This window comes from Macrobrachium rosenbergii, chromosome 20 (genome assembly GCF_040412425.1).
Source record: "Macrobrachium rosenbergii isolate ZJJX-2024 chromosome 20, ASM4041242v1, whole genome shotgun sequence".
Lineage (NCBI taxonomy): Eukaryota > Metazoa > Arthropoda > Malacostraca > Decapoda > Palaemonidae > Macrobrachium > Macrobrachium rosenbergii.
The window spans coordinates 29,326,746-29,339,302 of NC_089760.1; the positions used below are offsets into that span (position 1 = coordinate 29,326,746).

Consider the following 12,557-nt stretch of genomic DNA (forward strand, 5'->3'; position numbering starts at 1 on the left):
AATTAAGAAGTAAAGGCAGAAAGCAATGCAGCTGGGGCCCGAGGGGACACTGCCAATAACCTGTAGCACCATCTACATTGTGTTACAAGGCAGTAATCTGAGCAAGAGATCAGCTCAAAATTATGATGCATCACACTGTTAGCATTCTCCACGATGCATCACACTGTTAGTATCATCTCCATGACATCTTGTGAACCAATAAAAGCAGTAATAAAACTTCTTTGCACCACCCCTTCAGCTACAAGCTTCACCATGGGCAGAGCAGACACTGAAGTACATAAAAAGAAGGCTTTAAGGAATACCTTAATTTATTCATATTAAACTACCTTTCCAGCCACTATGTATTCAAGTGTGTATTTATTCAAGTATCATATTACAGTAACTATATACTGTACTCATATGCCTTTTATGAATCTTTTTGGAGATGGTTAGATTACTGTGAAAGTTGTTTATCTTTTTAAGCAATTTTGTTAAAATGACTACTGTTTGAATAATAATAATAATAATAATAATAATAATAATAATAATAATAATAATAATAATAACAACAACAGCAAGCGAATGTACGGCGCTTGCACAGAACCAGTACAAAAAGAGGCATCATTCAGTAGCAAAAGCCCTCCATTGGAGCCTGTGCAAGAAACACCAGCTAGCTTGCAATAATAAATGGTACAAACACCAACCTGAGGGAGTGATAGAAAACGATCGGGCAAAGATCCTCTGGGACTATGGTATAAGAACAGATAGGGTATACGTCCCAATAGACCAGACATGACGTTGATTGACAAAATCAAGAAGAAAGTATCACTCACTGATGTCGCAATACCATGGGGCACCAGAGTAGATGAGAAAGAAAGAGAAAAATTGATAAGTACCAAGACCTGAAAACAGAAATAAGAAGGATATGGGATATGCTAGTGGAAACTGTACCCATAATCATATGAACACTAGGCACGATCCCAAGATCCCTGAAAAGGAATCTGGAAAAACTAGATGCTGAAATAGCTCTAGGACTCATGCAGAAGAGTGTACTACTAGAAACAGCGCACATAGTGAGAAAAGTGATGGACTCCTAAGGGGGCAGGATGCAACCCAGAACCCTAAACCACCCAGTCGAATAGGATGACTGTGACAGACCCCCCAAAAAATAATAATAATAATAATAATAAAAAATAAGAATAACAATTAATAATAATAATAATAATAATAATAATAATAATAATTATAAGCAGGCAATTTTGCATAGAAACAAATCTCTTCTTTGGAGATCTGAATTGCAGACCAGAGATTCACCAAACTACATCCACCCATGCCCTTCAAATCTGAATGGATATACCACCAGTAAGCAATTCAAATTCCCAAAGATGAAGTCTGTTTTGTAATTAATACCATTAGTACACTGTATTTGTAAAATATATTTCAAAAGACAATAACTAATTTTCAGTAATGTACTATGATGATGATCCATGCCCTATTAATTTACTTGTTAATTTCATCCACACTTTAGTAAGTTTATATTCTTCTTTTTCTTTTTTACATAAGGGCATTCTATGCAGTGGAAACTTGTGCATCAAATTGTGCCCTTTTTAACTTGTTCCATATAAGGTAGAGGATATTTGAATAATAGTAATAATGATAATGGAGTATTTGAAATATTTAGCAAACTATTATAGCTTTTAAAAAAAACTTGCCAAATTAACCCAGTCTCTAGTATTACAGGCAGACTCAATCATTCTATAGCCCCTAGCAGACTTACCCCAGGTTCTGGAATCTGATCCAGGTTCCAGAGAACACGCCGTTTCCAGAAAGTGTCCAAGAGCAGTCCTTCAAGATGTTCACCAAGGCCATACAAATATTCAGATGGCAAGCGTGTTGAAAGCTGCAGGAACTGATCAGCATACACAAGAGGGGCTGCACTCCGTGTATCAAACCTATTCATAAGAGAAACCTTATCCAAATGTCATAAGATCACAAAACAAAATGCAAGAATGATGTTTTATCATAAAAAAATACATGATCATGTGACTCATCTTGGATTATCTTAATGTCAGCTAAAATCTCTCTAGCTTTCAGAAAAAAGGGTTTCATTTGATTTACCACAGAGGCCAAAACTGTTCCCATCCCTGAAAAATTTTATGTGTAACTTAATTTCATGATCTAGTCATTATCTGATACATGAATATTGCCATATGAGGCAATTCTTCAAATGACAGTTCATTTGTTTATTTGACAGTGAATAATATGCAATCTTAGCACACATCAAAAGGTTAAATTTCTCTATTCTACCTCAGAATGTGTTTTACATAATCTTACCTCTTGGATGAAATCAACAATGTAACATCTTGCTTATACTACAGTAATTTTAAATTTATTTTACCAACAATGTGACATCTTACTTATACTACAGCAATTTTAGATTTAGTAAAATATATATATATATATATATATATATATATATATATATATATATATATATATATATATATATATATATATATATATATATATATATATATATATATATATATATATATCTAAAGCAACATGTTTATCTTCCAGTTTACTAACACCTTGGAACAAATAAGTTTCTTGTACACCTTGGTATTAACAAATTTATATCTAATTTTGTATTATTTTTCTGTTGGAGTGTTAGGTTATCCCTCCAATGAAATAAGTTGAATTTTCTCAAATTAAATCTGGAAGGAAATATTCAGTGAACTATATGAAGAAACATCTACAAACTTGCAAATACTGTATATGACAATATGTAATGAATACCTGAATACTTCGCTCAAAGTAACTCTGACTGCACTTAGCTCTTATCTTTCTCTGAATTTTACCACTAATATACTGAGTTTCATTTATTCTTCATATTACCCTCTACACAGCCAAACTTTTTTCACAGATTGCATGGATACCCAAACTTAATAAATACAGTAATTACCATCTAATAGCATACTCACAGAGGAAGAGAAGATGCTTTACGGAAGATGACAAAGGCACCGTCATCTTCCTCAACAGTGATGCCATACAGAGGTTCTACAGCACCAAGTTTAGCATTAGGAACTACTGGAAGTGGTGATTCCCATCTTGGTGAACTTGGATCTTGGATCTAAACAGAACAAAGGAACTATTTACAAATGAATTCAATTTACATGAATTCTGCCACCAACCCTAAAAGTCTCATATGTTGCAAGAAAAATAATTCACAATAAAATGTCTGTGCATGAAAAACCAAAGTGATTCTTATACTGTAAAAAGTAAATCAAGCTAATGTAACGGGTTAATTTTACAATATTCATATACCATTTATGAATAGCATACATTGTACTTCATGTTAGATTTTCACAAGGCCAACATTTTCATTGTAAAAGATTAAATGCTGTATGATACTTCAGAGAAAAACAGAAAAATAACTTATACAGCATCAGAAAGAACTAATTCATCAGTCTTGAGAATGAAAAATAATCCTGATGGCACGTGACTGCACTAAGATCTTATAAGAAGCATATGATGGAATATTTGGAAATTCCTGCTTCATTACATAGCCTGCTTTTGATGAGCACTAAGATAATGAATTGCCAGACAAAATAAATCTTGGGTATCCTGCGTCTAGAAGACAATCACTCCTTTAATACATCAAAAATGCCATACAATGCCTCAAACAAAGCAGTTTTGCATGCTCTATTTTCCTATGACCTATAAAAGACCAATGATGATTTCTTATAAGCTCTACCATTAAGGCCAAGATGTGCTTCAGTATTGCACTCCAAAAAAAAAGCCTGTCCAAATTTCTAAGAGCAAGAATGTCTGGTACTGATTGTGGGATACTTTGGAGGGGGTACATGTTGGACTCCATCTGTTAACAAGAATATGTGGTAGGTGATACCATTTCTGGAAGCCACTTAATCTGATGTCCCAATATGATGAAAAGTTAATTTGTTTTTCTTATGTAGAAGCAAAAAATGATTTCTATACAAAATGATGAGAGGCAAGGTAAAATTATCCCCTACATGATTTCCTATATTTTTCACCAAAGAAAAGACACTATTAATTTTTTTCAGAAGTAAAATGTTTACCAAACTGATTTATTTTTCTACTGAATTTACTTAAAAGGATAGCATTTTTGTTGTCTTCCTCTTCTCCTTACTGGCATAAGTATGCACTAACAAAATACAGTAGTAGTTTTTCCATATAAAAAAATTACTTGTCCTTAAAACTGGCACAATTTCATGACCCTTCAGTCCCTTTCAAAAGAAATAAAGAGGAAAACAACAGAAATGTTAGCAATTCTGCAGCCCTGTGTATGTGCCTGTGGATCCTTGAGTCTGCAAAGGCTAATTGTTTCACTCTTTGGAAGACTTAGCTGTGAGGAATGAGTGGGATTGGAAAGCAGAAACTATGTATTATTAGCACATGTAATGGATAAGTATGACAAAACTAATTTGGAATTCTATCCCAAAATCTAATAATTTGTTAAAAGTCATGAGGATCACCTTTGGTATAATTTTCATATAAATCCATTCACAGTTTATTGTGTAAACCTGCCAATAAACATACAGATAAACAAACACATAAACAAACCAAACCAAAACCCTAACTCCTTGGCAGAGGCAACAAAATTAAGCAGTCCCCCTCCCCAATAATTACTCTTCCTGAAAAGATACACTCTCATTTCCTGAGAAATTATAATTACTTCTTGCACATAAAAAGACCCACTTTTGGTAAATTCTTTTTATAAATCCATACAAAACAGTGTGTGTAATTCTGCTACCAAGCAGACAAACAAACAACCAAACCTAAAACATACCTCCTTGACAGAGGTAATTATATTTAAAACAAAAACTTTAACCACATTGAAATTTAAAACCTTTTAAAAGTGTTTTGCATTCCTTAACTCATGAGGCCTTTGAAAATCTTGATCCTCTGTATAAGAACAATTACTAATAATTATCCTAATATTTACTTTATAAGTCAGTCATATCCTATACATAAAAAATGACAGATATATAGTGTTTGGTCTGACACTGACACAAAACTTTTCTAAAATAATCAGGCAAGGAAATCACAGATAAGATGTTGGTGATAAACATCATACCTTGTTGAACCAAATAAAGAAACAAACAAAGTGACAGAAGCAAGGCTGAATGCATGAAAAATTCCATATAAAATAAGCTCAATAGTTACCCTAACTCTGATCCGAGTTGGGGTCTCATAAAAGACCTCCATCTTGAGAAGAGGTATGTCGATGAGGGTAACCACTGGAGGTGTCTCTCTTCAAATAACCAATGTTGCCATAGGTATCAGAAGAAAAGTTGACAAAGCGGTAGCCTTCGTAGTCTCGGGGATAGAAACAGTAAGGAATGTTTAAAGGTATGTCTTCCAGTGGCTTACCATGAGATGGATGGTGCAAATGGGGAGATGGGAATGGTTTTTTTCGCTCTGGGACCTGTTAAAAAATGAAAGTATAGTCCTTTAAACATGTTTCTTCATGAATATATATCTGTATTAAAGTACTTAACTTGTATACATATCACTTAGTAAAACCTTCAACAATTATGAACTGGCACCTACACCCAATTAATATACAGTATTCTGAAGTGGTTGCTTTAGAACTTTCCCCAAGCAGCATAACCACAGCAGTAATATTTTTATGGCATCTGACATAACATAAGCACAAAACATAAATAAACGAAAATTTCTCACATCTAATTTAATACCTACACGGCAATTTCTACTGTCAAAGAAAAGGTACAGCAGGACTTTTACTGAGTAGCTATGCCATTCAGGCTTTAAGAGTTTATCTCATTCTTAGAAAGTAGCTGTAAGAAACTGAATGGCTTAGCACTTAATTTAATTCAAGATGAAGGTTGTAACATATGGTCTGTAATGGAACTGTACCACAAAACATCTAAACTCCACACAGTACCTGTCTCTCATATTACTGTAAAGTGAAGCATAATTTATGAAAGAAAACTAAAAACTTGAATATAAACAATATTGGTCAACATAGCTTGATACTTCGAAAAGACAAACAATTAAGGACAAGAAAAGAGAAGCATTTACTCCATTATATAGATATTACCTCTTGATCAGCAAGCCAGCAACATCCTCGACTTTCACAAACATTTTGATCCACAGTTCCTCCAGGTAGGCAATCAAACCGAAGGCTCAGAGGTATGTCGCTGCATTGCTTGTCATCCTGGACTCTAACAGGATCTGGGAGTGGTTCCCTGCCTTTAAGAACTTGCTGCTCATCACTTGGGGGGGAATCATCAGCTTCCCAAAATAGGCAGTCTACACCACAATCTTTCCTCTCACTTCCATATTTAACCCAGTTGATGTAACTTCTCATTCTTTCTGGATTTGGTTGATGAGAGAGATATGGTGAAGACTCCCACCTGTGTTGAGGATGTTCTGGAGTTTGTTCTACATTCATAAAACTTTCTGAGCCTTCTTCTTTAGTAGGAAATGCAGTGCTGCAGCCTCTAAACATAAACAGTGCTCTTCCATACACATAAACAAAGAGGATGCACATGATCAAGCCTACACCCATCATAAGACCCACAAAATTGACAGCCCACTGATTTTTCTGTAAAAAGAAAAGTAATTTTATTTTAACTTGAATACAATTTTGAAAAATACTGTATGGTTGCCAATGACACAAAATATCTCTCTCCATAATCTATGGGCTCGCTGACATCAACATTTTACACAAGGGAAATAATACTATAAAAATACAGTAATGATATGACAAAACAACAGTGATATATACATTAATATTTGAACTCTGAAACTGATGTCAATTGCATGTGTTCGTAAAAATAAATAAACTACTCAATGATGTAAAAGCTAAGTAGCTTTCATGATAGAACTGGATTAAAGGTAGCCAATTTGCCCTATTAAGAGATCATACTCGTTTTTTTCAGACTGCCTTATGTTAACCAATTATTATTATCACAATGTTCCATAAAGGTACACAGCAAGAAATCTTCAGAAATGTAACAATGTTCCCCCAAAATTCTTCATCTGCTCAATGGTAATCACTAATTCCCATACTCCTCAATTCAAGGATGCTCTGTTTATCACTGCCAAATCGTGGGACTTAGATTTTCCCTGATTCCTTTAACCTTCACTCACTCACTCACTTCCTTCAGGTTCAGGTCCCATTTTTCATTCCTCCTCTCTCCCAGTGAATGACTCCAACATATATACAAACTATGAATTCAGATGGCATCAAACTGACATGCCCCTCAGACATCTCCCTCAATTAAAACCTTCAACTGGTTGAAAATAGACTGATAATCTACTCAAAGATATCATGAAATATCCACAAAAGGAGTTCAAGGAGTCCATCTCATTTTCATAAAGGCAGCCACATGATTAATTGAAATGAAAAGATTTTGATACTGTATTAATAACAGATGATAAGCTCAAGCTATAAAGTGAGTCAAGCAGGCACTGTAATTGCCTATTTACCCAAACTAAGTACAATTCATGATTTATTTGACAGTCCTTACATTTCAATCAAGATTAAGTACACAATCATACTCTTAATATAAAAAAATTATGACACCTGGAACTTAACACCTTTACTCACTTCGCTGAGTATGAGTACTCTATGACTCTGTGACGCTTTAACTTTGTACAAATTTGAAGTCAACACGAGCAAGAAGAGTGCAGGAAAAGAAGTGGTACTCAACTCCTAAGAAAGTAACAGACCTGTCCCTTGACAGATGGAAGATTTTGCAAGTCACGGAAAAGAGAACCAGGCACAGAATTGGGGATGATGTCAGAGGATCTCTTTCCTCTTTTCTCCATGGCATTACAAGCATCCTTGAATTTAGTTCTCAACTTCCATAATTTCCTTCTCCTCGGATATCTTTAATACTCTCCCATTCATGTTCAACATCTGCAAAGCTTAAGTGCTAATAAGTATAGTTCCAATACCCCTGAAATGGTCTACAATATGTAAATAAAAATAGTTGATCATATTTGGTCCTTTAAATGCAAAATGGCAGTTAACTATAAACTCTAAACTAACCATGTACCAAGATGTATTTTTTCAAAGAAAAAAAGAATTCTACATCAGTTGGTTGCAATTTTACATATAATTTTCAAAGCTACATATGATGGCGCATGTCATCTGCAGTTTCATAACTGAAGGGTGGAAGAGTTTAAGCTGCAGATAACCTACCTTCCGAGTAGGTGGGGGAGTGTCATTATGTTCAGGTAAGAGTTGTGCTTCAACACTTTTTGGACTAGTTGTTAGTAACTTCAGCTGAATCTTCCCCATCCTTCTTTTTCTTTATATACAAACCTGTAAGTAAATAAAAAGAAAATAATAATTTAAACAACATACTGTAATTCATTCTAAGAATTTTAAATCTCATCCTAAATAAAATATCTTGCAATACCTGTAATCGAAATAGTTAACTTTTACAGTACTTTTCTTATCCATAATGCACATATTTTTATGAAATAAGCTAAGATGTCATTCACTTAATCAGGAAGTTTACAAAGAAATGAACAACCATATGTGTAAAACAGAAGTGTGAGCAAAGACTGGAGCAAAATGAATTACAGAAACAACTAATAGCATAAGCATGAGAAGCTGAAATAATACAAAATATGCACTAAAATGCCATTCAAGAAAATAACTTCTTAGTATATTCTCAAGCAAGCAAACTCAGTCTGTGACACACCATGGTTCAGCCGAAAAACTTAGAAAATTATTCCATGTATATATGTGGCCACAAACAAAACACACTGTAGGGCAACTACAGTTAATGTAGGATCTCAGATGATCCAGCCACTTTAAATAATGCCACAGAAACTCCTCTCAAACTTCCATAACATGACAGAAAGGAGGAAGTTTATAAAAAATGTTTGCTAAAAAGTAAGCTGCAGTTCTCCAGCTGGTGGTAGACCATCTGAATAAAGTCAAATACACTATATCATCAAATGCACACCACAAATACGAATGGCTATCTATGAAAGAGGTGACAAATTGTTTACACTGTATAGCCGTTGCAAAGTATACAACTGTCACACGCTCTATCAATGCTATAAATGTCAGGAATTTGGTCACAGCGCAACAAATTGTAGAAATGACCAGTGCTAGCAACATCTTCAAGTGTAAAAATTGTGTAAAGAAAGGTCATAGTGATACTAAACATCAAACATGATGGCAATATGTGCATAGTATATAAAGAATATGTGTCAAAGGTGAAAAATAATACAGTTCATGGCTTTGACTAATAATCTTGCTTTGACTAATAATGTTATATGCAATTTAACACAAGAAGAAAGCAAATTTAAAAAGGAACTAAAGACTCTCCTATCCTGCAGGAGCTACGATACTGATGAGAAAACACTGAAAGACAATTATAAAATATAAGAAGCACCTTATATAGAAAACGTACAAGGCCCCGCCAGAGAGGGAATTATCCCTGTGGGGGGCTGTAAATAAAACCAACGTGAAACAAAGTGAAAGTGAAAGATATAATGATCTTGGCTTAATAAATACTACATCTTCAATGCGAGTCTACCAGGCTAGCATAACATAATCTCCTGTCTTACTACACATGGTACCAGTTGAATACTGGTTACCCTTAAGCGTTTTAAGAACCAGTTGAGAATGATTGACACAGGTTCTGAAGATGCAAAAAACCTAACCCTTCCTGGAATGTTGTGTCCCGACCCAACCAGACCTTCCTAACCTGAATTAGGGTGCCATGCCCTGACCTAGCCGGATGAGCTTCATCCCCACTGGCCTTCCCAAAGTAACACTGAACACTAGAAACATGAACTAAGCTCCACTTGGTGATAGTGTTAGAGCCTACTAACGTCATTTTCAAAGCTACCAGCGTTTTATTTCACTCAAAATATACTTAATACAACAGTATACAATCAGCTGTTACGTAGGTTTATACATGGCCCCTACAGGAATACAGTAATTCGGTCCACACGGTTACCTTACACTGATTTGGCAAAAGTACGTCACAGCCAAAACATACAGTGACCGGAAAAGACCAACTAAACATGAATTAAATGGTTAGAAGAATAAATTACTTATGACACTTTTGCTTGACGACAAAAACTGCAAGGCATCGGAAACGTAAATTTCGTTGGCAATGTCAGTGACAGGATCCACTCAGCGACAGAGTCTTTGTTTACTTCCGTTCTCGGATATTCTTCTTCTTCCTGTTTGTTATGTAAGTTGCCACTTACAGGAAGAAACTGGTTTGACCGAAAGTGCGCATTATTTTAGGGTCACATAGAACGATATTGTTGCTAGGGGCTACCCGAGGGCAAGAGCCTGTGCTGGCATAAGGACAGCTAAAGCTGCAATAACAGAAATTGTCATAAAAGTTCCAGTTTTTTCTTTACTTTCATATCAAAACTACAGTGTGGGAAAAATGCCCTGTAATATCTATCACATGCAAAGTGTATCCCACCTTTATTCTTCTGTTTGTAAAAGTGATAATCTACAAACCATGAACTCAACGTCTAACTATTACAAAATCTTAAAAATCCTTACAAGTTGGATGCAAATAACCATTACATTTCCTGCGCTATGGAGTACAATAAAGATTCAGGCAAGGGATTCTCCTACCAAGATACTATTTGATCAAAGAGAAATTTTCCTTAATAACCGCTCTCCTCCCCTCCCAGTTAGAATGGACTCACCGAAACTTCTTGCTTAAATATGGTTTTCAGGCTATTGCAGGAATTGTAGCCTCCTTGGAAAATAAAGTAAAAGTGTGCTCATATTTATATTACTTAACCTGAACATCACAGACAACACAAGTGAGATCACATAATTATTCACTCTGTAATCTGTGCTGATGTTTCCATTTTTTACCTGCTATCTTGGGTATATGGATATGCAGTATTATGACTTATTATGGTTTTCTTCTATCAGCAGATAAAGGTTAAGACTTAGATACGCAAAGAGACACAGAACATCTAGACATTGTACACGAAATGTTACATCCTGGAGAAACTCGACATACTATCATCCTTTTGTAATCAGCCGTGTTGTATGCTGAGAAAATTTGTTATATATTTGAAGAAAAGAAAAGGGTTTAAGATTTTATGATTATTCTTTTTATCTGGCACAGCCAAAATCAACCATCCAATTAAAAACATAAATTTCACAACATTCAATTATACATCATGACCTATTTTACTACGAACACTAAAGCAGCGTTGGTAAATGCGCTTTGATATAATAAGAGTAATAATACATTTGCCCTCCGAAAGATGATGGAAAAACAACAGGAAAAGCAGAAAGGACTGCACATAGTATTCATAGATCTGGAAAAGGCATACAATAGAGTACCACGCCAAGAGGTTTGGAGGTGCATGCGAGTAAAAGGAACACCGGAGAAGCATGTGAGGTTGGTCCAAGATATGTACGAAGGAGCAAAAACACAGGTTAGAAGCAGTTGAACGGATACCAGTACGAGTTGGTTTACCCCAGGGATCTGCTTTAAGTCCATATCTTTTTGACCTGATAATGGATGTGCTATCTCAAGGAATAAGAGATCAATCCCCTGGTGCATATTGTTTGCTGATGACATTGTGTTATGCAGCACCAACAGAAGGGTAGTGGAGTCAAACCTAGAGCAATGGAGGAAGGTACTGGAAGACAGAGGTTTAAAGATCAGTAGGAAGGAGACTGAATACCTAAGTTTTAATGAAGATCAAGACTCCTAGATTAGTATGGAAGGGACAAGGTTGAATCGAGTAGGAAAATTTAAGTATCTCGGTTCAACAGTGGCTGATGGTGGAAATGTCACGTGTCTTGTGCGACCGCAGAATCAATATAAAGGTTAAAGGAGACAGTAGTGAGACCAGCTTTGATGTATGGAGCAGAAACATGGCCGGTAAAGAGAGTGCAAGAGAAGAAATTGAATGCGGTGGAGATGAAAATGCTCAGGTGGATGTGTGGAGTAACAAAAATGGACATGGTCAAAAATGAAAGAATAAGAGGAACTACCAACGTAGAACTATCAAAGCAGGCCCAGGAAAGAAGACTGCAGTGGTATGGCCATGTGATGAGAAGGGATGAGCCATATGTAGGGATGAGAGTGATGCAGATGGAGGTGCCTGGTGGGACAACAAGAGGAAGACCGAAGCGCAGGTGGATGGATGTTGTTAGAGAAGATCTGAGAGACAAACAATTGTCAGAAGACGATGTGTTTGACCGAGCCGGGTGGAGGAAAACTGTCAAAAACATCGAACCCACATAGACGTGGGAAAAGATGCAGAGAAAGAAGACGAATACATTATGGCCTGAAGCAAGACTATATTCATATTCAGTTCTGCGAGCCTCAGGCCATATGCTAGATCCCGTCACATGTCCCCGGTACGGTGTGCACTTAAACAGTCATTCTCGCAACTCGCAACCGCAAGCACCAAGGGAGAGAAGCAACACTAAATAGTTCATTCCTCTTACTGTTCATAATGATATGCAAGTATCAATTTTAGATTTAATTTATGTTTTGGCATTTAAAATATGAGTAGTGTGCAATAATCAATAAAGATTT

At 35.6% G+C, this 12,557-nt stretch overlaps 2 protein-coding genes across 2 annotated transcripts in view; one reads left to right on the plus strand and one right to left on the minus strand.

Annotated features, from left to right (window-relative positions):
* Positions 1–10,208, minus strand: part of LOC136849186 (lysosomal alpha-glucosidase-like) — a 33,880-nt gene extending 23,672 nt beyond the window's left edge. Inside the window, 7 exon segments of the mRNA XM_067122308.1 lie at positions 1,757–1,931; positions 2,964–3,112; positions 5,188–5,253; positions 5,255–5,449; positions 6,086–6,592; positions 8,198–8,320; positions 10,075–10,208. Of these exon segments, the coding sequence (XP_066978409.1) occupies positions 1,757–1,931; positions 2,964–3,112; positions 5,188–5,253; positions 5,255–5,449; positions 6,086–6,592; positions 8,198–8,296 (1,191 nt within the window). The 5' untranslated portion in view covers positions 8,297–8,320; positions 10,075–10,208.
* A 1,060-nt stretch (positions 10,209–11,268) lies between these two features.
* On the plus strand, positions 11,269–12,260 carry LOC136848955 (uncharacterized). Its single transcript, XM_067121765.1, has 2 exons — positions 11,269–11,442; positions 12,030–12,260. Exons 1-2 carry the CDS (start codon positions 11,269–11,271, stop codon positions 12,258–12,260), a joined length of 405 nt encoding a protein of 134 aa, XP_066977866.1.
* The last annotated feature ends 297 nt before the right edge of the window (positions 12,261–12,557 follow it).